Below are 25911 nucleotides of genomic sequence, written 5' to 3' on the forward strand. Positions count from 1 at the left end.
GTGTTGTCTTGCTCCAGGACTGCCCTGGAGTCACTGACCCAGAGTTTATTGCGATATCTCGAGAAATAGTCATAGTATCATAGTACGATACAGTACAGGAGGAGGCCATTCAGACCATCGTGCCTGTGCCGGCTCTTTGAAAGAGCTGTCCAATTAGTCCCACTCCCTAACTCTTTCCCCATAGCCCTGCAATTTTTTCCCTTTCAAGTATTTATCCAATCCCCTTTGGGAAATTATTATTGAATCTGCTTCCACCGTCCTTTCAGGCAGCGCATTCCAGATCGTAACAACTCGCTGTGTAAAAAAATGTTTCCTCATGTCGCCTTTGGTTCTTTTGCCGATCACCTTAAATCTGTGTCCTCTGGTCACCGACCCTCCTGCCACTGGAAACGGTTTCTCCTTATTTACTCTGTCAAAACCCTTCATGATTTTGAACACCTCGATCAAATCTCCCCTTAACCTTCTCTGCTCCAAGGAGAACAATCCCAGCTTCTCCAGTCTCTCCACATCACTGAAGTTATCAGGAAAGGCTGAACAGGCTGGGGCTCTTTTCTCCAGAAAAGAGAAGGCTGAGGGGTGACCTGATAAAGGTCTTTAAGATTTTGAAAGGGTTCGATAGGGTAGACGTAGAGAAAATGTTTCCACTTGTTGGGGGCGGGGGGTCCAAAACTAGGGGCCATAAATATAAGATAGTCACTAATAAATCCAACAGGGGATTCAGGAGAAACTTTTTTTTAAACCCAGAGAGTGGTGAGAATGAGGAACTCACTACCACAAGGAGTAGTTGAGGTGAATAGTGTAGATACATTTAAGGGGAAGCTGGATAAACACATGAGGGAGAAAGGAATAGAAGGATATGCTGATAGGGTGAGATGAAGTAGGGAGGGAGGAGGCTCGTGTGGAGCATAAACACCGGGATAGACCTGTTGGGCCGAATGGCCTGTTTCTGTGCTGTAAATTCTATGTAATATTTTGAAGCTGTAATCTGGTACCTAGCAGCCAAGGTTCTGTCAGCTTCATTTTGGTAACTTGAAAGATGCGCAGTATTTTATCAAATTCCTCCATATTCCCATCAGCAATGCAACAGAAAAACTGGGTTCCCAGAAGATCCTTCAATCTGCGATAGTCAGAAAAAATGTGTTAATTGTTTGGAAATAAATTCAGTGTAGCCTTGAACGTAAATCAAGACGGCTCCGGTAGGTTACGCCAATCATCCCCTCCCCCTGCTCAATGTAGCGCCAAATCTCAAGCTGATTTTATAGCTTGTGATTGGTCAGTTTGAATAGTAAAGAAAGATATAACTTGCATTTATATAGCGCCTTTCACGACCTCAGGACGTTCCAAAGCGCTTTAGAGCAATGAAATATTTTTGAAGTGTAGACACTGTTGTAATGTAGGAAACCCGGCAGCCAATTTGTGCACAGCAAGATCCCACAAACAGCAATGAGATAAATGACCAGTTAATCTGTTTTTAGGTGTTGGTTGAGGGATACATACTGGCCCAGGACACTGGGAAGAACTTCCCACCCCTTCAAAATTGTGGCCACGAGAGCTTTTACATCCACCTGAGAGGGCAGATGGGGCCTTGGTTTAAGGTCTCATCCAAAAGACGGCACCTACCGACAGGGCAGCGCTCCCTCGGTACTGGTGCTGGGAGCATCAGCCTGAATTATGGGCTGATTGGGGGGGGGGTGGGAGAGGGGCTTGAACCTATGACTTCCTGACTCAGAGGCATGAGTGCTACCCACTGAGCCACAGCTGGATGGTCGAGACCACTCTCCATCAGCTGCCCCCACCGCTTGTCCCAGCAGCCAATCTGCCACTGGGAACATAGGAACAGGAGGAGGCCATTCAGCCCCTCGACCCTGTTCCGCCTTTCAATTAGATCATGGCTGACCTTTATCTTAACTCCATTTACCCGCCTTGGTTCCATAACCATTAATCCCCTTGTCCAACAAAAATCGATCAATCTTAGTTTTGAAATTTTCAATTGACCCCCAGCCTTAACAGCTTTTTGGGGGAGAGAGTTCCAGATTTCCACTCCCCTCTGTGTGAAGAAATGCTTCCTGACATCACCCCTGAACGGCCCGGCTCTAATTTTAAGGTTCTGCCCCCTTGTTCTGGACTCCCCCCACCAGAGGAAATAGTTTCTCTCTATCTACCCTATCAAATCTTTTAATCATCTTAAACACCTCAATTCGATCACCCCTTAATCTTCTATACTCGAGGGAATACAAGCCTAGTCTCTGTAACCTGTCCTCATAATTTAGCCCTTTTAGCCCCGGTATCATTCTGGTGAATCTGCGCTGCACCCCCTCCAAGGCCAGTATATCCTACCTGAGGTGCGGTGCCCAGAACTGAACCCAGTGCTCTAAGCGATAAAGGAGCCCTACAGAATGAGCACTGTCGACAGGGAAATGCACCTCCCATCTCATAAACTAAACGAGTGTCTGTATAAAGTGGCCACACGCATCGATGGCGTGCAGCTTACCAATCTTCTATGCCAATGAATGGTGCCAACTCTCACCCAAGTGGCTAATCTTGACTTGTAAGGCTAGACTGTGAGTATCAGCAGGCTATTCAACCACAGTGATCATCATAGCTAAGCCCGATCATGTTCTCACCAGTCCAGTCGTGGTTATGTTACAGGACTGGTAATCCACAAGCCTGGACTATTCTAGAGAACATGAGATCAGATCCCACCATGGGACGTTTGAGAATTTAAATTTGGTTAAAAATAATCAGTAACTAAAAATCTGGGCTCAGTGACAATGGCCATGAAGCCTTCGGATTGCTGTAAACACCCAAGTGGTTCACCAGTGTCCTTTAGGGAAGGAAACCAGCGTCCTTACCTGGTCTGGGCCAATATGTGATTCCAGTCCCCACACCAGTCTGGTCAACTCGTATCTGCCCTCTGAAATTGCCGAGCAAGACCCCCAGTTCTACCACCACCACCTTCTCAGGGCAACTAGGGATGGCCAACAAAAACACTGGCCTTGCCAGTGATGCCCACATCCTGAGAATTAATAACAATTTCAAAAATGCTTTTCAGCAGGCTGTTGCCCTCCAAGCCCCAGGGAGTGCAGAAGCCGGGTCAGATCAGCGCGAGGAGGGCCAATCTGGGCACTGCCGACACCAAACGAGCATTCGGGAGCAGTTTCTTTTGCTCTTTGTTTGTTTCCAGCAAAGACCTTTCCATTTAACTGATCCAAGGAGCCCACCAGCCCCATCTCAAATGGTGTGAAGTTAAAGGTTTACCGTTTGTTTTTCATATCTTCACTTTCTTCCCCTTGGGGAACAATGTGAAGTAGTGGGAGGATTCGCGGGCTGCTTGACGGTCTGACAGGCCGCGACGTGAACACTCCTTCCGTGGCCGTAACCATTTTTATACCAGCTGATGGGGGGAGGGTTAGTCCTATAGGGTGGGAGGGTTTCTCGGGCTCCCACAACCATAACGATGAGGGGGGGGGGGCCCCACCCACCGGACATGAGAATCCCGCTGGATGTCAGCCCAGAATTCAGGTCTGGAGCTCCGGCCTCCGCACCCCGGGACGCTCTGGAGCGAGGGTTCGATCCCCAGGACGGTCTGGAGCGAGGGTTCGATCCCCGGGACGGTCTGGAGCGAGGGTTCGATCCCCACATCTTTTGACCCAGAGGCGGGAATGCTCCCACTGAACCAAAGGCCCGCAAGGTTTATGGTGATACTCGAGTAAAAGAATGTTTCATGAACTACACAGAGAAGAAAAAATAACCCATAAACCCTTTGTAATCAGATCACATTGCTCCTTGTAGCTTCATATTATCTGCAAAATTACTGACCTCTGATTTGTTTTAGTGTTTCCATCGAGATCATCTTGTAGTTGATGGATGATATTATCATCCATTGTCCTGTACAAAGATAGCGGAAAAACACATTTTACAAATTAAGTCGCACTGTAACCCTCTAACTTGCTTTGTGCAGGAGGTGGAATGCACTGCCTGAAAGGGCAGTGGAAGCAGATTCAATAATAACTTTCAGAAGGGAATTGGATAAATACTTGAAGTGGAAAAATTTGCAGGGCTATGGGGAAAGTGCAGGGAGGAGTGGAACTAATTGGACAGCTCTTTCAAAGAGCCAGCACAGGCACGATGGGCAGAATGGCCTTCTTCCTTGCTGTATCATTCTATGATTCTCGGTCATCGAGGTTGGGAAATGTGGGAGATAAGTCAAGATAAATGAAGAAGTCGTGTTGGTGTTTGCTCGTGTTTGACCTTGGAGGGAGTCCAGCTAAGGGTTGCCAACCCTCCAGGATTGCTCTGGAGTCTCCAGGAATTAAAGACTAATCTCCAGGACGTTGCTGCGAGTACCACCCGGGAGAATAATCATTGGGGCAATAAAATTGTTTTTTGAACACTTGTTTATTGGTTAGAAAAATCTCTGACATGGGAAAAAAAGGCTGTTTGGATGATTCTTGTCAGTCAATCAGGTGATGAAGAATCCGTTTGCTTTCCAATTGGCCCAGGAAGGCGGGGCGTCACGAGGATGGACGTGTTGGGTGACCAGTGGAGGGGCGTCACGAGGATGGACGTGTTGGGTGACCAGTGGAGGGGCGTCACGAGGATGGACATGTTGGGTGACCAATGGAGGGGTTGTGGGGGTGGGGCATCACGAGGATGGACATGTCAGGCAACCAATGGCCGGGGTGTTGGAGCGGGGCAGTTAGAGACGGGAGTCGGGGGGGTCACGTGATGAAACTTCCAGAAATACGTCCAACCAGAGTTGGCAACCACATAGTCACAGCGCAGATTCACCCGAGTGATACTGGGACTTAAAGGGTTAAATCACGTGCACTGAAGTTAAGAATTGTAAGTGGGCACCTCTCGCACCGTACGGCGAGTTAGTAACCAACGGAGGAAAAGGGTGGATCATTGCGCTGGGGAGATTCAGACAATGGCTGACTTTGACTTGTCCGCTGAACCTCAGGGAGGAGAGCTGTCTAACCAGGGTCTGGCTCAGCTTTGCCCCACAGATCGACCCGTCTCTACTACCTAGTGGGTGTGAAGAAATATTCTGGGCACCACATTTACAGGAACCAGTTGTTAAATCGTCCACTTCTGCATTAAGAGGATAACTGAAGCTTTGTTACACCACATCCGAGGGTCACCGACCCTCTAGGATCGTCCTGGAGTCTCCGGCAATTAACGATTAATCTCCAGGACACTGGTGCGAGCAAAAAACACAGGAGGTAAAAAAAAAACATCGGGACGTTAAAAAGAATGGTGCATTTCATTCTCATTTTCTTTGAACATTTTTGTTTTAGTTATAAAAGTTTTGGAGGGGGGGGGTGGGGGAGCGGTGGGACAGTCAAGAATCGACCAATCGGGTAATGAAAAGTCTGTTTGCTTTCCAATTGGCGAGGGAAGGCGGGGCACCACGACGATGGACACGCCCAGTGACCAATGACAGGAGAGTACGGGCGGGGCGGTTGGAAGTGGGAGGTCACGTGATGAAACCTCCATGGATACATCCAACCAGAGTTGTCGACCCTAATACAGACCCACCTGCATACGGTACAGGGGTGACCAACAGGAGCAGAGTCAACTGCAGTCTTACCACATTGCTCACTTGCCCCCAAGCTGCAGGTATAGGAATATAGGAACAGGAGGAGGCCATTCAGCCCCTCGTGCCTGCTCCGCCATTTGATAAGATCATGGCTGATCTGTGATCTAACTCCATATACCTGCCTTTGGCCCATATCCCTTAATACCTTTGGTTGCCAAAAAGCTATCTATCTCGGATTTAAATTTAGCAATTGAGCTAGTATCAATTGCCGTTTGCGGAAGAGAGTTCCAAACTTCTACCACCCTTTGTGTATAGAAATGTTTTATAATCTCGCTCCTGAAAGGTCTGGCTCTAATTTTTAGACTGTGCCCCCTACTCCTAGAATCCCCAACCAGCGGAAATAGTTTCTCTCTATCCGTTCCCCTTAATATCTTATAAACTCCGATCAGATCACCCCTTAACCTTCGAAACGCCAGAGAATACAACCCCAATTTGTGTAATCTCGTAACTTAACCCTTGAAGTCAGTATCACTGACTGTACACACGTAGCCACTGACGTGCCTACCAACAACCCTGCAGCATATCTAAAAGAGGAGGGAAATTATTCCATCAGTGTGCAAGTGGGATACAACCCCCACCAGAATGCGATGGGTGTCCGTGAGTGATGCCTGCTCTGCTGCAACCAAACGTGTTACGGCTCTTTGAAAGAAAGAAGGATAGAACCTGCATTTATACAGTGCCTTTCAAGACCTCCCAAAGCGTTTTACAGCCAACAAAGTACATTTGAAGTGTAGTCACTGTTGCAATGTAGGAAACACGGCAGCCAATTCGTGCACAGCAAGATCCCACAAACAGCAATGAGATAAATGACCAGATAATCTGTTTTAGTGATGTTGGTCGAATGATAAATATTGCCTAGGATACCGAGTTGAACTCCCCTGCTCTTCTTCAAGGTAGTGGCCGTGGGATGTTTTACATCCACCCGAGGTTGGCAGATGGGGCCTTCGGTTTAACATTTAATCAGCAAGACGACACCTCTGACAGTGCAGCACTCCCTCAGTACTGCACTGGGAGAGTCAGCCTAGATTTTGCACTCAAGCCTCTGGAGTGGGGCTCAGACCCACAGCCTTCTGACTCAGAGGTGAGAGTGCTGCCCACTGAGCCACGACTGAGACCTAGGATGGAGACTGACTCCTCGGAAATATGGGCCACGTGGGGCATGCCTGGCAGGTGGCACCTCTGCACAAGGTGAGCAAGGACACTCCCTAAATGCTAAGGCAACTCAACAACAACAGCTTGCATTTAGAGAGCACCTTTAACGTACTAAAGCGTCCTGTGGTGCCTCGCAGGAGCAAAATTGGACACCGAGCCACATCAGGAGATATTAGGACAGGCGACCAAAAGCTTGGTCAAAGAGGTAGGTTTTAAGGAGCGTCCTAGAGGAGAGAGAGAGAGAGAGGTGGAGAGGTTTAAGGAGGGAATTCCAGAGCTTAGGGCCTAAGCAGCTAAAGGCACGGCCGCCAATGGAAATCGAGGATGCGCAAGAGGCCGGAATTGCTTGTGCCCAGTGAATAACTGGCATGGGCAGAAGCCTCACCATGGACTTGAATGAGGATGAGCTGCAGGATGATGATGTACAGGAGCCACCAACTGCAGACTGCCCATTACAGCTAGGCTGACAGGAGGCGGGGGGTGGGGGGGGGGGGGGAAGGTCTCACTGCGCTGTGCAGTCAGCCAGTAAAACATTCTATTGGACATATTTATCAAGAACGTACACGTGACTAATAACAACATTAACAATAGAATAAGAATTTTCAACAGTGTTCAGTACACGAGTGAGAGTATCAATCAGTGCCACGTTGTAGGCAGTTTTATCCTGTAGACTCACACTGATTTGCAAACCTTGGTTTCCCAAAGCTCTCCACCACTGGGGGTTTTCGCTCGCTTCATGTCTGGGTCTGTTGTAGACTCATTGATGGAGATTGATTGCTAGGATTGGTCAACGACTCCACCATCGTTGAATTTTGCGATTACCCGGGATGGTAGATGGTGAACTAGATGGACCTTGGTCTTTCCTCATCCACCAATCCCTATGTTCCGATGGCCCTTTCCAGTGAGAGGGGACTGTTGCCCCAATATGAAGGGTACTCTTTAAACATTTTTCTCTTTAGTTAGGTTAGACAGACTGGGACTTTTTTCCCTGGAGAGTAGGAGGTTAAGGGGTGATCTTATAGAAGTCTATAAAATAATGAGGGGCATAGATAAGGTAGATAGTCAAAATCTTTTCCCAAAGGTAGGGGAGTCTATAACGAGGGGGCATAGATTCAAGGGGAGAGGGGAGAGATACAAAAGGGTCCAGAGGGGCAACTTTTTCACTCAAAGGGTGGTGAGTGTCTGGAACGAGCTGCCAGAGGCAGTAGTAGAGGCGGGTACAATTTTGTCTTTTAAAAAGCATTTGGACAGTTACATGGGTAAGATGGGTATAGAGGGATATGGGCCAAGTGCAGGCAACTGGGACTAGCTTAGTGGTATAAACTGGGCGACATGGACATGTTGGGCCGAAGGGCCTGTTTCCATGTTGTAACTTCTATGATTCTATGATTCTAAAATCAAACTAGGTGAGGTGCGATAGTGTTGCGTTTGCGTTACGGGACTGGTAATCTAGTATAAGAACACAAGTTCAAATCGCACCATGGCAGTTTGAGAATTTGAACTTGGTTTAAATAAAAAGCTGGTGTCAGCAAACGTGACCATGAAGCTGTTTTTAAAAAAAAAACTGGTTCACTGATCCCCTTTAGGGAAGGGAACCCGCTGTCCTTACGCAGTCCCCACACCAATGCAGTTGACTCTTAACTTCATCTGAAGTAGCCGAGCGAACAACTCAGTTGTATCAAAACTTTGACCAGTGGTTCAAGGCGGCCCACCACCGCCTTCTCAGGGCAACCGTGGACAGGCAATAAATGCCGGCCTTGCCAGCGACGCCCACATCCCGAGAATGAACTTAAAAAGAAACAGTCCCAGAATTATAGATTTAAAATCAAGTGAAAACAATTCAATAGAATAATTAAAATTAGTGATTTGTTAAGACACGAGAATAATATTTAGTTATTACATCACTTAGGAGTCAAAGCGACCTTTTCATAAATACAACTCCCCACGGACAATCTCTAACTGGATAGAGTTCAGGTACCTGGTTCAGACTTTCCCCTCTGGGACTGCAGGCAGGAGAATCTGCTGCTAACCGTTTCCAGTCACATTAAAAAATGGGGAAATAGAAATTGGAAACACAATCCACTGCAGAAAAAATTTGCACAACCGAGCTCATAAAGAAACAGTCACGTGAATGGAAAGATTCGGAACATTTTATCCAATGAGGCCTGAGCTCAAAAACACACAGTTTCTGAACCAGCCAGCACTTTCTTGTGACCTCGACCTCACCCTCACCTTTAGCTTGGCCAGTCCAGCGGCCGGCGTGGGCGTTCTTTTGGGGCAGGACGGCCGGTCGGCGTGGGGGGTTTGAGACAGGCCGGTCAGTCGGTGTGGGGGGTTTGAGACAGGCCAGTCACTCGGTGTGGGGGGTTTGAGACAGGCCGGTCAGTCGGTGTGGGGGGTTTGAGACAGGCCGGTCAGTCGGTGTGGGGGGTTTGAGACAGGCCTGTCGGTCGGTGTGGGGGTTTGAGACAGGCCGGTCGGCCAGCGTGGGGGCTTTGAGACAGGCCGGTCGGTCGGCGTGGGGGCTTTGAGACAGGCCGGTCGGTCGGTGTGGGGGTTTGAGACAGGCCGGCCAGTCGGCGTGGGGGGTTTGAGACAGGCCGGCCAGTCGGCGTGGGGGGTTTGAGACAGGCCGGCCAGTCGGCGTGGGGGGTTTGAGACAGGCCGGCCAGTCGGTGTTGGGGTTTGAGACAGGCCGGTCGGTCGGCGTGGGGGCTTTGAGACAGGCCGGCCAGTCGGTGTGGGGGGTTTGAGACAGGCCGGTCAGTCGGTGTGGGGGTTTGAGACAGGCCGGTCAGTCGGCGTGGGGGGTTTGAGACAGGCCGGTCAGTCGGTGTGGGGGGTTTGAGACAGGCCGGTCAGTCGGTGTGGGGGTTTGAGACAGGCCGGTCGGCCAGCGTGGGGGGTTTGAGACAGGCCGGTCAGCGTGGACCTCTGATCCCTGAGCCCTGACCTCCTCCATCTCTCCGCAGACACTGACTAACCTGCTGGGTGTTTCCTGCCAATGTTTTAACTCTCGTTTATATTAACTTCAGACACACAAAGAAGGCACAATCTTGAAAAATGGCCAGTTGTGGAAAATCCACAAATCTCTTCCAGTTTCATCGAACTGATACAGGCTCAGGACCCAGTCATCAATTAGATACACAGACTAGAGCAGTATCCCTCTCAGTTCCTCCCTCTCCCCAACTGAGCCATGTCCCAGCCTCTTATTCTGACAGGCCGGGAGTCGTTAAAGGCAATTAAGGTCAACGATTTCTTAAAGCTATACCGCCTTTTATATAACTTCTTAAAGTTGTATCCCTCTCTCGGATTCAGAGCTCTCAACATCCTATGCCTTATGTATCATCTCTCTCTCACTCTGTTACAATCATTTACTCGCTCGATCTTGTGAAACACATAAAATGGGAAGGAAATTCACTTTCATAAACCACCTTTACAGGCACCATCTGGCCTTCCTGTAACAAACCCAGTTTACTGTTAACATTTATAAATGTCCGACCCCATATCCTCTCCATCACTAAGACCACCTACTTCCACCTCCGTAACCTCCATTCACCTTTTTTCTAGAAAAGAGAAGGCCGTAGAGTGACCTGATAAAGGTCTTTAACATTATAAAAGGGTTTGATAGGGTAGGCGTAGGGAAAATGGGCGCTAAATTGGGCCACGCAGCGCCCATGGTTGCGGCACTACACGGCCTCTCAAACATCCAAGATGATGTCTTGGCCGTGCACGCACATTTCCAGCGTGACGTGTGCCAGACGCCATCTTGGTATAGGAGCTGGCACAGGTGCAAATACCGAACCAGAAGCATGTTTTTTTTTTGTATTCGTTCATGGGATGTGGGCGTCGCTGGCGAGGACGGCATTTATTGCCCATCCCTAATTGCCCTTCAGAAGGTGGTGGTGAGCCGCCTTCTTGAACCGCTGCAGTCCGTGTGGTGAAGCTTCTCCCACAGTGCTGTTAGGAAGGGAGTTCCAGGATTTTGACCCAGCGACGATGAAGGAACGGCGATATATTTCCAAGTCGGGATGGTGTGTGACTTGGAGGGGAACGTGCAGGTGGTGTTGTTCCCATGTGCCTGCTGCTCTTGTCCTTCTAGGTGGTAGAAGTCGTGGGTTTGGGAGGTGCTGTCGAAGAAGCCTTGGCGAGTTGCTGCAGTGCATCCTGTGGATGGTGCACACTGCAGCCACAGTGCGCCGGTGGTGAAGGGAGTGAATGTTTAGGGTGGTGGATGGGGTGCCAATCAAGCGGTCTGCTTTGTCCTGGATGGTGTCGAGCTTCTTGAGTGTTGTTGGAGCTGCACTCATCCAGGCAAGTGGAGAGTATTCCATCACACTCCTGACTTGTGCCTTGTAGATGCTGGAAAGGCTTTGGGGAGTCAGGAGGTGAGTCACTCGCCGCAGAATACCCAGCCTCTGACCTGCTCTTGTAGCCACAGTATTTATATGGTTGGTCCAGTTAAGCTTCTGGTCAATGGTGACCTCCAGGATGTTGATGGTGGGGGATTCGGCGATGGTAATGCCGTTGAATGTCAAGGGGAGGTGGTTAGACTCTCTCTTGTTGGAGATGGTCATTGCCTGGCACTTGTCTGGCGTGTAAAGTAGGGAGGAAATGTGTGAAGTCAGTGTGCGACGCTGATTTAAAGTGATTGACACAATTTCGGACCTTAATGCTCAACTCAATGCACAGTCTTAACCACACACACCTGAACGTGTCTTAGAGTGCCTGGAGGACCCCCCATCAGTGCTATTTAAAGGGACCATGCAGGATTTACAGGTTAGTTGCTGGATTATTGCTTCTGGCTGCTGGTGGAATAGGACGTGTATTTTGAAGCTCCCTATACTTACTGAGAGTTCCTGGAGTACATTTTGGGAGTGGTTTGGCAGGTACTGCCTTATGGTTCGGGAAGTTACAACCCTGGTTGAACAACATTCCTGGCAACCATGGGTGGTCTGCTAGGGCTCCCGCTGGGCATTGGGCATGACTCGGAACATGCAGAGAGGCCACGCACAGCAGGTCAAGCTGCGAGGAGAGGGAGGATGAGGAAGTGCAGGGCCCAGGAGAGTGGCAGTGGCGCCATGGCAGTCGGACTTGCTGTCGTCTCTCAGGACAACAACATTCCTGCTCCCACCCTGCCACTCCGCCAGTGCCCCTGTTGTTGCCTATCGGCCAGCCAGGCCAGGCTGCTGCAGCTCATGCTGAGATGGTGCAGTCTGAAGCCGGGCCCTCCAGGCCCAGAGCTGCTCAAGGTCATCCTCCAAGGCCATCTGCACGTTCCTCCATTGAAAGCCAGCAGCCTCCCACCACCCATGCTCCAGCCACTGGGGAAGCACCTCTTGGGAGCACTAGGATAGGTACAGGCACACGAACAACAGGCACTAAGGGAATGCACAAGGGTGAATAGTTCTGTTCTGTTTCCATAATTTCATTTATTCATTGATAAATGTGACTTTGATTTTGCATTTGGTGGCGGTTTTTATTTGTGCGATGAGCCGAGAGGGACAGCAATATGTAATCAGATGGAGAGCGATTTGATTGTCTTGTGGGAGCGGAAAGGTGGGGAGTGTAGGACTGTTGGTGAGTTCGGGGATGTGGTTGACATTATTGATAGCGGGCACGGATCAGGCGAACACACAGAGACCCTTGCAGACAAGGCATGTGGTCCCTGTTGCACCCTTGTGTCTTCCTCCACTTCCTTTTCTGGCTTCTCCCCCTCCTCCTCCTCCTCAGCCTCTTCCTCCTCCCCCTCAGCTGGAGAACAGGTTGCTGGAGGGCTGTGATGCCCTGGAAGTCCCGTTCCACAATGGTCCCCAGATCCACATTAGCAGCAGTCTGAGCTTCCGTTGCAGCAGTCTGAGCAGCAACCGTAGCTTGCAGATCTTTGATGACGTTGGTTTGTGCTGCAATGGAAGCCGTGACATCGGTCATCAGAAGCTGCATCATGGTGGGTTCCACAGGTGCGCTGATGGAGGTGACCACCCGTTCCATGTTGGAAAGGATGGGCTCCAAGCTCTGCGCAAAGCCCTGTGCCAAATTGGAGCTGGACTCCTCCACGCCCCTTCTCATGGTGCGCAGGCTTTCTGGCAGGCTTTCCAGTGGACTAAGCATTTGGTGGTGTACGCCCATCAGCCGTCTTCTGTAGCCTGGCCCATCGAAGTCATCATCTGACTCCTCTGCAGCAGAACTAGTGAGCGACCTCGCCCTCCGGCGAGCTGGCACCTGTGGTATCCGTTCCCCCCGCCCCGGCTCCTGCGCACTTGTGTTCGGTGTCTCACCACATGCAGATCCCTCCTCTAAACTAGCCTCCAAACGACGCGCAGTGTCAGTCTATGAACTGGTGGAAGCGAGTGTCAGATCGAGTGACGGTGTGGCTTCAGTGTCCTCCTCCTCCTCCTCCTCCTCGGACGGTGCCGCCATGTGTTCTTGGGTATCTGCAATGACAAAGGGAAACAGGTTGAGTTGTGGAGCGGGGAGAGGAGCAAGTAAGAGGTGCGTGCTGGCAGCATCTGCAGCACGTGAGTCAGAAAAGATTAAGGGAGGAGGGAGATGTGGGAAAGGAGAGGGAGCGTTAGGTATGCAGAGACCCCCTTCATCGGGACCTCCAGCGTGGCACGTTGCAGCGACGGCCTGCCCAATGATCTGAAGCACTGTCTCCTGTAGGGGGGTGAGGATGTGTAAGCGTGCCTGTCGTCCCTCAGGTCTCTCCTGCAGCTGGCTTTTATGCGCCACCTTCTCCTGCAAGACAGATGGAAGTGAGTCAGTGAGTATCCTGCAAGGTAGAAGAAGAACCATAGAAAATTTACGGCACAGAAGGAGGCCATTTGGCCCATCGTGTCCGTGCCGGCCAAGAATGAGCCACCCAGCCTAATCCCACTTTCCAGCATTTGGTCTGTAGCCCTGCAGGTCACGGCACTTCAGGTGCACATCCAGGTACTTTTTAAATGAGTTGAGGGTTTCTGCCTCTCCCACCCTCTCAGGCAGCGAGTTCCAGACCCCCACCACCCTCTGGGTGAAAACATTTCTCCTCAGCTCCCCTCTAATCCTTCTACCAATCACTTTAAATCTATGTCCCCTGGTTATTGACCTCTCTGCTAAGGGAAATAGGTCCTTCCTATCCACTCTATCTGGGCCTCTCATAATTTTGTACACCTCAATTAAATCACCCCTCAGCCTCCTCTGTTCCAAGGAAAACAACCCCAGCCTATCCAATCTTTCCTCATAGCTAAAATTCTCCAGTCCTGGCAACATCCTCGTAAATCTCCTCTGTACACAGTACTCAAGTTGTGGCTTAACCAGTGTTTTATACAGTTCCAGCATAACCTCCCTGCTCTTATATTCTATGCCTCAGCTAATAAAGGAAAGTATCCCATATGCCTTCTTAACCACCTTATCTACCTGTCCTGCTCCCTTCAGGGATCTGTGGACATGCACTCCAAGGTCCCTCACTTGCTCTACACCTCAGTATCCTCCCATTTATTGTGTATTCCCTTCCCTTGTTTGCCCTCCCCAAATGCATTACCTCACACTTCTCTGGATTGAATTCCATTTGTCACTTTTCTGCCCACCTGACCAGTCCATTGATATCTTCCTGCAGTCTACAGCTTTCCTCCTCACTATCAACCACGCGGCCAATTTTTGTATCATCTGCAAACTTCTTAATCATGCCCCCTACATTTAAGTCTAAATCATTAATATATATCGCAAAAAGCAAAGAACTTAGTACTGAGCCCTGCGGAACCCCACTGGAAACAGCCTTCCAGTCACAAAGGCACCCGTCGACCATTACCCTTTGCTTCCTGCCACTGAGCCAATTTTGGATCCAACTTGCCACTCTCCCTTGGATCCCATGGGCTTGTACTGTTTTCACCAGTTTGCCATGTGGACCTTGTCAAAAGTCTAGCTAAAATTCATGTAGACTACATCAAATGCACATCAAGGTGTGAGGGTGACATGCCTGTCATGGTAGAATAGCTGCCAGTGTGTGTGACCTGTGAGGGTAATTGTGTGGCCTGCAAGTGTGATACTATGTGCGGGTGAGATGCAGCATGCCAAGTGCAGCATTGCATATGGATGGGCAGCGTGGTTCTTGGGTGGGTGATGGCGGGTGTGATGCGTAGAGTATTGGTGCAGTTGGTCGGATGTGCCACTTGACACTTGCATTCACTCACCTTGACCGCTCGTGTCAAATCATTGAACTTCTTTTGGCACTGCGCCCACGTGCGCGGTGGCCCCTATGCAGGCAGCACGTGGCGTTGAGTTCCTGCGGAGCTGCAGTCTGGAGGGTCTCCTACCACCCTGCGGGTACTTGTTGGCCCTCCTTTCGTCCACCCCTTCCACCAGGGCCTCCAGTGCATCAACGGAGAAGCGTGGGGCCCTCTCTCGCACCGGTCCTGCAATCCTTGTGTCCATCTTTCCCTCCTCCTAGTGGACTGTGCATGTCCCATTTAAAATGTGCACCTGCACCTTTAAGAGGTGCAGGCTGCCGATGACGTGCGCTGAGCACGCAACCTTTTCTGGCTTCCTCATTCTCCATGCAGCCTCTCAGCAGTGCGGGTAGCGCTGGCTGCACGGAGATATCAAGGTAAGCAGCAGGCAGCTCGAAATTCACGTGCTGCCTGCATAGGGTCCATCGGACACGAGGTAATAGCCCATCACACCTCCCGCGCCCGAAAATGGGCTCTATTGAATTTTTCCCCCCAATGTTTCCACTTGTGGTGGGGACCAAAACTAGGGACCATAAATATAAGATCGTCACCAATAAATCCAATAGAGAATTCAGAAGAAACTTCTTTACCCAGAGAGTGGTGAGAATGTGGAACTCGCTCCCACAAGAGTAGATGAGGTGAATAGTGTAGAGGCATTTAAGAGGAAACACATGAGGGAGAAAGGAATAGAAGGATATGCTGATAGGGTGAGATGAAGTAGGGAGGGAGGAGGCTCGTGTGGAGCATAAACACCGGCATTGATTAGTTGGGGCCTGTTTCTATGGAATTACATGGAATGTAGACTTGACTATTCCAATGCTTTCCTGGCCGGTCTCTGCTGCCCGTATCTTAACTCACACCAACTCCTGTTCACCCATCACCCCTGTGCTCGCTGACCTACATTGGTTCGCGGACCGGCAGCACCTCGATTTTAAAATTCTTATCCTTGTTTTCAAAATTCCCATTGTCCTCGCCCCTCCCTATCTCTGTAACTTCCTCCAGCCCTACAATCCTCTGAGATCTCTGCGCTCCTCCAATTCTGGCCTCTTGCGTATCCCTGATTTCCATCACTCCACCACTGGCGGCTGTGCCTTCAGCTGCCTAGGCCCTAAGTTCTGGAATTCCCTCCCTAAACCTCTCTACCTCTCTCTCCTCCTTTAAGATTCCCCTTAAAACCTACCTCTTTGACCAAGCTTTTGGTCACCTGTCCTAATATCTTTTTTTATTCATTCATGGGATGTGGACATCGCTGGCAAGACCAGCATTTATTGCCCATCCCTAATTGCCCTTGAGAAGATGGTGGTGAGCCGTCTTCTTGAATCACTGCAGTCCGTGTGGTGAAGGTTCTCCCACAGTGCTGTTAGGCAGGGTGTTCCAGGATTTTGACCCAGCGACGATGAAGGAACGGCGATATATTTCCAAGTCGAGATGGTGTGTGACTTGGAGGGGAACGTGCAGGTGGTGTTGTTCCCATGTGCCTGCTGCCCTTGTCCTCCTGGGTGGTAGAGGTCGCAGGTTTGGGAGGTGCTGTCGAAGAAGCCTTGGCGAGTTGCTGCAGTGCATCCTGTGGATGGTACACACTGCAGCCACTGTGCGCCGGTGGTGAAGGGAGTGAATGTTTAGGGTGGTGGATGGGGTGCCAATCAAGCGGGCTGCTTTGTCCTGGATGGTGTCGAGCTTCTTGGGTGTTGTTGGAGCTGCACTCATCCAGGCAAGTGGAGAGTATTCCATCACACTCCTGACTTGTGCCTTGTAGATGGTGGAAAGGCTTTGGGGAGTCAGGAGGTGAGTCACTTGCCACAGAATACTCAGCCTCTGACCTACTCTTGTAGCTACAGTATTTATATGGCTGGTCCAGTTAAGTTTATGTGGCTCGGTGTCAAATTTTGTTTGATAATCGCTCCTGTGAAGCCCCTTCGGACGTTTTACTACGTTAAAGTCGCTATATAAATGCAAGTTGTTGTTGTTGATAATGTAGCTTCTGTGCCTCAGTTTGAAGGTTAAACTTTACGAGGCAGTGGTTCCCTCATAGAGCTTCACGCAAAAGCAGCGTGTCAGGGATTCTGGAGCAGTGTCCAATGCGCCAGTGTCCTGTGTGATGACAGTGTCTAGTACATCAGTGTCCAGTGCATTAGTGTCCAGTGCGTCATTACCCAGTGTGCCAGTGCCCAGTGCATCAGTATGCCAGTGCACCGGTGTCCAGTGTGCCAGTACCCAGTGCACCAATGTCCATTGTGCTAGTGCCAGTGCGCCAGTGTCCGTTGTGCTCGTGCCAGTGCGCCAGTGTCCGTTGTGCTAGTGCCCAGTGCGCCAGTATTCGGTGCACTTTAATCCAGTGTGCCAGTGCCCATTGCACCAGTGTGCCAGTGCCCAGTGCGCCAGTGTCCATTGTGCTAGTGCCCAGTGTGCCAGTATTCGGTGCACATTAGTCCAGTGTGCCAGTGCCCATTGCACCCGTGCGCCAGTGCCCAGTGTGCCAGTGTCCAGTCCGCCATTTACTGCCGTCCATTAAAAGACGGAGAGCAGTCAATCAGGCACATCGACCTTCGCACCCCAGCTCCTGAGAGGCTTTTCCAGCACTGGACGCTCTGCACTGGGAGCAGTATTGTGTCACTTACTCCTTCACACCCTCGTGAGCTCCAGCTCTTGGCCCTCTGCTGTCAGCCATGTATCGGAGATGTTGACAATATCAATGTCCCCACCATCTGCATACCCCTAACTCCAGTACGCATTTGTGTAAAAGAGCAGAAAGGACTTGCATTTATACAGCGCCTTTCACAACCTCAGGACGTCCCAAAACACTTTACAGCCAACTAAGTACTTTTTGAAGTGTAGTCACTGTTGTAATGTAGGAATCACAGCAGCCAATTTGTGCACAGCAAGATCCCACAAACAGCACTGTAATAAATGACCAGATAATCTGCTTTAGTGATATTGGTTGAGGGATAAATACTGGCCAGGACACCTGTTCTTCTTTGAAATAGTGGCCTAGGGATCGTTTACATCCACCTGAGGGGGCAGACGGGGCCTCGGTTTATTGTCTCATCCGAAAGACGGCACCTCCGACAGTGCAGCACTCCCTCAGTACTGCACTGGGAGTGTCGACCTGGATTATGGGGCTCAAATCTCTGGAGTGGGACTTAAACCCACGACCTTCTGACTGGTGGTTGACACAAACTAAAATCATCTACAGCCACCTGAGAGGGCAAACGGGGCCTTGGTTTAATGTCTCATTCGAAAGGCAGCACCTCCATTCAAGCCTGTCCCTCAAAACTTCCATTTACTGAATTGATTTTCTCTGCTGCGGAATTGGTTCATTTCCTTTTTGTTTCGTTTCGTTTCCCCTCTCCCCCTCCCCCTCCCCTCACTAGTTTAGAGATTGGGAAATGTCAGGCCGAGTGAAACTGCTGATTGTCAGATCGAAGGGCTGATTCTCGGGTGGGGCGTCCCAGTGTGGAGCCCTGCCCCCCGGGAGTGCTGGTTTGGATATCCTGCCCGATTGTTCATCCATTGAAATCAATGGAGAGGAAATCAGGGGCCACAGGTTTGGGATTTCTCAATCAGCGCTCCCTGTAAAGCAGCGCTCCACACTGGGAGCACACGGTCACAGAGTCAACCCCTTAATCTCCGGAAAGACCTAGAGAGAGACAGAGTAAAGAGGTGAAAAATTTCCTGATGCAATTACGTATAAATAATTATTCAGGAAGAGAATCATTGGTACATTATATTACGGGCTTGCATGGGAAGAGGAAGAGAACCATTTGGTTATAAATAAGTGCAATTGTTTACTTGTTTTGAAGGCAAAACACTGCATTGAGACATCAGCTTGGGTGTGGGATATTAGAGAGTCCGATTAAGCAACTGGTTCGACCCAGTCTGCAAGATGGAGTTTGTAAGCGAGCAATGACTTGCTGGGTGTAAAGGTGCTTTCAAGGATCAGAAATCTTTTCCTTTTCCAAAAGATTATCAGGTACCCGAAACAGCAACAAAAAAGTGACATGGTCCTGAAGGGGTTAACCTAGCTGAGCGCTGGATATGCTGTGAAGTTTTGTATGCTTGCCATACAAGTCTGACAACTTTTATCTGTCCTTTTGTAGGATTTCAGCTTACAGTCTTTCCTACAGAAGGCAAGTGGGAGCCTCGGGAATGGTATTTGTGCACCTACGGTCCTGTATAGCTGCTGCTAGAATTTATAATACAACACCCGTATCTGTGCTGGCGTACAACGACATGCATTTATATAATGCATTTAACGTAGTGAATCGCCCCAGGAGCGTAATCAGACAAAAACTGACACCGAGCCACATAAGGAGATATTAGGACAGGTGACTTGGTCAAAGAGGTAGGTTTTAAGGAGCATCTTAAAGGCGGAGAGAGAGAGGCGGAGAGGTTTAGGGAGGGAGTTCCAGAGCTTGGGGCCCAGGCAGTTGAAGGCACGGCCGCCAATGGAGGGGTGAAGGAAATCGGGGGATGCGCATGAGGCCAGAATTGGAGGAGCGCAGAGATCTCGGAGGGTTGTAGGGCTGGAGGAGGTTACTGAGATAGGGAGGGGCGAGGCCATGGAGGGATTTGAACACAAGGATGTGAATTTTAAAAATCGAGGTGTTGCCGGACTGGGAGCCGATGTAGGTCAGCGAGCGCAGGGGGTGATGGGTGAACAGGACTTGGTGCGAGTTGGGATACGGGCAGCTGAGCTTTGGATTACCAGACCGCTACGAATGTCCCAGAACCAGCCACAAAGAGCAAGTGAAGCCACGTTTGTTAGCTTGGCTCAGTTGGTAACCCTGCTCTCTCTCTCTCTCTCTCTCTCTGAGCCGAGAAGTTGTGGGCTCAAGTCCCACTCTAGGACTTGAGCAGATAATATAGTGTAAACCTGAGGGAGTTCTGAAAATTTGGAAGAGCCGCCTTTTTAAATGAAACGGTTAACCTGAAGTTGAAAGCTCCTGTGGAACTAGTCAAAGAAAAGTAGGGAGTTCTCCTGGTCTCCCTGAGAAACAGATTAACTGTTCACTCGTTGGTCTTGTTGCCGATGGTTCGACCTTGCTGCAAGTGTCCACGTTATAACCACAGCCATTGCATTCAGAGAGTAATTCTTTCTCCGTGAAGCACTTTATGATATTTCTGAGATAGACAGGATTGAGTATTTCATGCTCTTTACCTTCCTCTCTACACCAGAGACAGTTCGCATACCACACATGAAGCAAATCAAATTAGCAAAGGCAAAGAATAAATTGTTGACCTGCCAGTGAACTCGGAGAGGAAACCTGGCCTGAGGAATTGCTCCTGAAATCTGCTGACAGAGAATGAAAGAGTTTCTCCCCAAGGCAGGTCTCCAAACCCCTCCTGCCCAATAGCAGGTTGTTTTCACACATGTTGCTAATGGTAGCTGTTGTTAGCTGTTGCTTTTCCTGTTTTCCTGGAACATTGTGCAATGACAAATGATTCTCGAAGAAAGCATTACACAGAATCTACAGCACAGAAACAGGCCATTCGGCCCAACTGGTCCATACTGGTGTTTATACTCCACACGAGGTTCCTCCCACTCTAATTACCTCATCCCACCCAGCCCCCCCCCCCCCGTATCCCCCTGTTCCCTTCTCCCTTGTGTATGCATCCAGCCTCCCCTTAAATATATCTATGCTCTCTGCTTCAATCACTCCACGTGGCAGCGAGCTCCACATTCTCACCACTCTCTGGGTGAAGAAATTCCTCCTAAATTCTTTCTTTAATCTGTTAGTGACGATCTTATATTTATGCCGCCTTGTTCTGGACTCAGCCACGAATGGAAACAGTTTCTCCACATCCACCCTATTGAACTCCTTCATCATTTTAAACACTGCGATCAGGTCTCCTCTCAGCCTTCTCTTTTCCACAGAAAAAAGCCCCAGCCTGTTCAATCTTTCCTGATAGTTGCATCCTCTCAATTCTGCTAACATCCTTGTAAATCTTCTCTGCACTTTCTCCAGTGTTTCAATATCCCTTTTTGTAGAATAGAGACCAGAACTGTACTCAGTACTCTAAGTGTGGTCTAAGGTTCTCTACACATCGAATATTACCTCCCTGCTTTTGTATTCTATCCCTCTAGAAATTAATCCCAGTACTTTGCACTCTTTATGACCTTATTAATGTTTAGTGATTTATGTCTCTGTATTCCCAGATCTCTTTGTTCCTCTACCCCATTTAATTTCTTGACCCACGTCAATCAATAGAAGTTTTATAAAGTTACCCATTAGTCACTACTCTGCAGCTTAAAGTAGCTTTACTAGAGCTGGAATAAAGCTGAGTGAAATTTAATAGCCAGTCTCACCCAGTGATAGTTTTTGAACAAGGATTTTGTTCCTTCTTTCCTGAGGGTCTGCGAGGGGTCTTCCTGCTTTTTTTTTGGGTGAACCTGACTGTAATGAGTAACTTAAGACGGCGCGGGTACGACCTCCTTCTGTTAGAACACCTGAAAATGGTCCAAAGTGAGGCCTAATCCCGCTCCTCCCATTCCCAACCTCGATTCCCCTCTCTCGCCCCCTCTCCACCCCTCGCTGCAGGGAGGTATAATTTACCTGACCCCTCCCCCCCCAGGACACCTCCGTCGGGTGTAAATAACGGCAGGGAGACGGGGCCCAGGAACCTGCCCCATTGCCCTCCCACCCTCCGTTGACCTGAGGGATCCCCGGGGGAGAGGTGACGACGGTCTGGGGGCAGCAGCGGATGGAGGCACCTTTTTGGCACCTCTCCTGCTCCTCTGGTGCCAAGAGGAGTGCCTGAGGCCTGAGCTGAAATTCTTCTTCAACCCTTCAGGGCTCTTCTGCCCCTTTTCAATAGAGACGAAAATTGGGGTAAGGGAGTAAAACAGGCAGCCGGTTCACCATTGGCCAAGAACAATTCCAGCCCCAATGTCTTTTCAGTTTTGATTTTAAGTAGAGTTCAAATATCTCAGTGGGGAGCTGCACTGCATATAAGGGTTGCCAACTCTGATTGGGTGCATTCCTGGAGGTTTCATCCCATGACCTCCCCCCAACCCCAGTAAAACAATCCTATCCCCATCTCCAATACTTTTATAAGGGGAGACGAGGGGACGGAGGCTTCATTAAAAGTTTCAATTTATTAAAAAGACAATAAGATGCAGACATTGCAACTTCCAGTTTACAGATCTCTCAGTTTAATAACATATTTCAACAGAGTTTAGATTTGGAGGGAATTCCTTTGTAAAACATCTCGTAATATTTAGCTTACGGTGGCGATTAGCATCAGAGCAAATAAATATCCAAATTCACAATTAAATTCATTTAAATGTGAACAGTTCGGCAGATAGAAAAATCCAGGGGGTGAAATTGGTCCTTGGCAGTTCAGGAAAGCCGGCGATAGTGAATTGAAAGGAAAGCCGGTGCGGGGGTGCGGAACAGGCTGCCGATTCGCTGTCGCCCGTTTTACACTAGCGCCCAGGACCTATGCGAACTCCCCAATAGTTTCACCAGAAAGTTTGTAGAGGGAATCGCCCGAGTGACTCGTTCTACAACATGATTTCTCTTCTTTCTCTAATCTGCCGCTACTCATCGTGGGATTGTCACACTCCAATGTGTCGCACAAGTAAAGTCACACTTGCATCTGATTGGCCCATATAGACTTACATAGAATTTACAGCACGGAAACAGGCCATTCGGCCCAACTGGTCCGTGCTGGTGTTTATGCTCCACACGAGCCTCCTCCCTCCCTACTTCATCTCACCCTATCAGCATATCCTTCTAAAAGGATATATTCACAACACAGTGACAAAATGTAACTGATCAAACAGGGAACCCATAGACGAGGCCTGTATTCCCTTGAGTATAGAAAATGATCACGATGATTAAAGGATTTGATAGGGTAGATAGAGAGAAACTATTTCCTCTGGTGGGGGAGTCCAGAACAAGGGGGCAGAACCTTAAAATTAGAGCCAGGCCGTTCAGGGGTGATGTCAGGAAGCACTTCCTCACACAAAGGGGAGTGGGAATCTGGAACTCTCTCCCCCAAAAAGCTGTTGAGGCCGGGGGTCAATTGAAAATTTCAAAACTGAGATACGATAGATTTTTGTTAGGTAAGGGGATTAAGGGTTATGGAACCAAGGCGGATAAATGGAGTTAAGATACAGATCAGCCATGATCTAACTGAATGGCGGAACAGGCTCGAGGGGCTGAATGGCCTCCTCCAGTTCTTATGTTCCAATATTGAACATTTTCGAAAAAAAATATATACAGAAAAGAGAACAGGAAAATGGTAAAGGTAATCTGAATCTCAGTCCAAAAACCACGGAGCACATGGTTCAAATTTACTGTCTGTGTTCACACACCCTGATACGTGATCTAGGTGTGTGGTCCAGGTGCGTGGTCCAGGTGCGTGGTCCAGGAGCGTGGTCCAGGTGCGTGGTCCAGGTGCGTGGTCCAGGTGCGTGGTCCAGGAGCGTGGTCCAGGAGCGTGGTCCAGGTGCGTGGTCCAGGAGCGTGGTCCAGGTGCGTGGTCCAGGTGCGTGGTCCAGGAGCGTGGTCCAGGAGCGTGGTCCAGGTGCGTGGTCCAGGAGCGTGGTCCAGGAGCGTGGTCCAGGTGCGTGGTCCAGGTGCGTGGTCTAGGTGTGTGGTCCAGGTGCGTGGTCCAGGTGCGTGGTCCAGGTGCGTGGTCCAGGAGCGTGGTCCAGGTGCGTGGTCCAGGAGCGTGGTCCAGGTGCGTGGTCCAGGAGCGTGGTCCAGGTGCGTGGTCCAGGTGCGTGGTCCAGGAGCGTGGTCCAGGAGCGTGGTCCAGGTGCGTGGTCCAGGAGCGTGGTCCAGGTGCGTGGTCCAGGAGCGTGGTCCAGGAGCGTGGTCCAGGTGCGTGGTCCAGGAGCGTGGTCCAGGAGCGTGGTCCAGGTGCGTGGTCCAGGTGTGTGGTCTAGGTGTGTGGTCCAGGTGCGTGGTCTAGGTGTGTGGTCTAGGTGTGTGGTCCAGGAGCGTGGTCCAGGAGCGTGGTCTAGGTGTGTGGTCTAGGTGTGTGGTCTAGGTGTGTGGTCTAGGTGTGTGGTCCAGGAGCGTGGTCCAGGAGCGTGGTCCAGGTGCGTGGTCCAGGAGCGTGGTCCAGGAGCGTGGTCCAGGAGCGTGGTCCAGGAGCGTGGTCTAGGTGCGTGGTCCAGGAGCGTGGTCTAGGTGTGTGGTCTAGGTGTGTGGTCTAGGTGTGTGGTCTAGGTGTGTGGTCCAGGAGCGTGGTCCAGGAGCGTGGTCCAGGTGCGTGGTCCAGGTGTGTGGTCTACGTGTGTGGTCCAGGAGCGTGGTCCAGGTGCGTGGTCCAGGAGCGTGGTCTAGGTGTGTGGTCTACGTGTGTGGTCCAGGAGCGTGGTCCAGGTGCGTGGTCCAGGTGCGTGGTCTAGGTGTGTGGTCCAGGAGCGTGGTCCAGGAGCGTGGTCCAGGAGCGTGGTCCAGGAGCGTGGTCCAGGAGCGTGGTCCAGGAGCGTGGTCCAGGTGTGTGGTCTACGTGTGTGGTCCAGGAGCGTGGTCCAGGTGCGTGGTCCAGGTGCGTGGTCCAGGAGCGTGGTCCAGGTGCGTGGTCCAGGTGCGTGGTCCAGGAGCGTGGTCCAGGAGCGTGGTCCAGGAGCGTGGTCTAGGTGTGTGGTCTACGTGTGTGGTCCAGGTGTGTGGTCCAGGAGCGTGGTCCAGGAGCGTGGTCTAGGTGTGTGGTCTAGGTGTGTGGTCTAGGTGTGTGGTCTAGGTGTGTGGTCCAGGAGCGTGGTCCAGGAGCGTGGTCCAGGTGCGTGGTCCAGGAGCGTGGTCCAGGAGCGTGGTCCAGGAGCGTGGTCTAGGTGCGTGGTCCAGGAGCGTGGTCCAGGAGTGTGGTCTAGGTGTGTGGTCTAGGTGTGTGGTCTAGGTGTGTGGTCCAGGAGCGTGGTCCAGGAGCGTGGTCCAGGTGCGTGGTCCAGGTGTGTGGTCTACGTGTGTGGTCCAGGAGCGTGGTCCAGGTGCGTGGTCCAGGAGCGTGGTCTAGGTGTGTGGTCTACGTGTGTGGTCCAGGAGCGTGGTCCAAGTGCGTGGTCCAGGTGCGTGGTCCAGGTGCGTGGTCCAGGTGCGTGGTCTAGGTGTGTGGTCCAGGAGCGTGGTCCAGGAGCGTGGTCCAGGAGCGTGGTCCAGGAGCGTGGTCCAGGTGTGTGGTCTACGTGTGTGGTCCAGGAGCGTGGTCCAGGTGCGTGGTCCAGGTGCGTGGTCCAGGTGCGTGGTCCAGGTGCGTGGTCCAGGAGCGTGGTCCAGGAGCGTGGTCCAGGAGCGTGGTCCAGGAGCGTGGTCTAGGTGTGTGGTCTACGTGTGTGGTCCAGGTGCGTGGTCCAGGTGCGTGGTCCAGGTGCGTGGTCTACGTGTGTGGTCCAGGTGCGTGGTCTAGGTGTGTGGTCTAGGTGTGTGGTCCAGGTGCGTGGTCCAGGTGCGTGGTCCAGGTGCGTGGTCCAGGTACACAGATGGGGATAAAATTCAACGCCTGTTTTACATTCCACCCGATTTTCCTCCCATTGAAGTCAATCGAAGGAGAATCAGGTGAGGGGGGGGGGGGTGCAACGGACGACCAATTTCCCCCCCTGCCCGTCTACCACCCCCAAGGTGGAATTTTACCCCCAATGTCCAGAATACCGCAGACTGTGTGACATTCGAGACACGTACAACACGCCCCCACTTAAAGTCTCCCTGCAATATCGATCGTTCTAATATTGCGTCTGTTTCGTGTGTATGATCCAGAAAATGCCCTCCCAAAATAAACAGCAAACTGATGCTCTTTGCCCTTGCGATATTCCACAGGATTGGTTGTCAGCCGTGGCTCAGTGGGAAGCCCTCTCGCCCCTGAGTCAGAAAGTCGTGGGTTCAAGTCCCCACTCCAGAGACTTGAGCTCGTAATTCAGACCGACACTCCCAGTGCAGTACTGAGGGAGTGCTGCACTGTTGGAGGTGCCGTCTTTCGGATGAGATGTTAAACTGA

At 50.7% G+C, this 25911-nt stretch overlaps 1 protein-coding gene across 1 annotated transcript in view; it reads right to left on the bottom strand.

Moving 5' to 3' along the window:
• LOC137345077 (uncharacterized) overlaps positions 1-25911 on the bottom strand; it is a 101004-nt gene that overhangs the window by 32945 nt on the left and 42148 nt on the right. Inside the window, exons 20-21 of the mRNA XM_068008518.1 lie at positions 3820-3888; positions 993-1117 (exon numbers count right to left, since the gene is read on the bottom strand). Of these exons, the coding sequence (XP_067864619.1) occupies positions 993-1117; positions 3820-3888 (194 nt within the window). The remainder of the gene's footprint in view (positions 1-992; positions 1118-3819; positions 3889-25911) is intronic.

Source organism: Heptranchias perlo, chromosome 28 (assembly GCF_035084215.1).
Source record: "Heptranchias perlo isolate sHepPer1 chromosome 28, sHepPer1.hap1, whole genome shotgun sequence".
Classification (NCBI taxonomy): Eukaryota; Metazoa; Chordata; class Chondrichthyes; order Hexanchiformes; family Hexanchidae; genus Heptranchias; species Heptranchias perlo.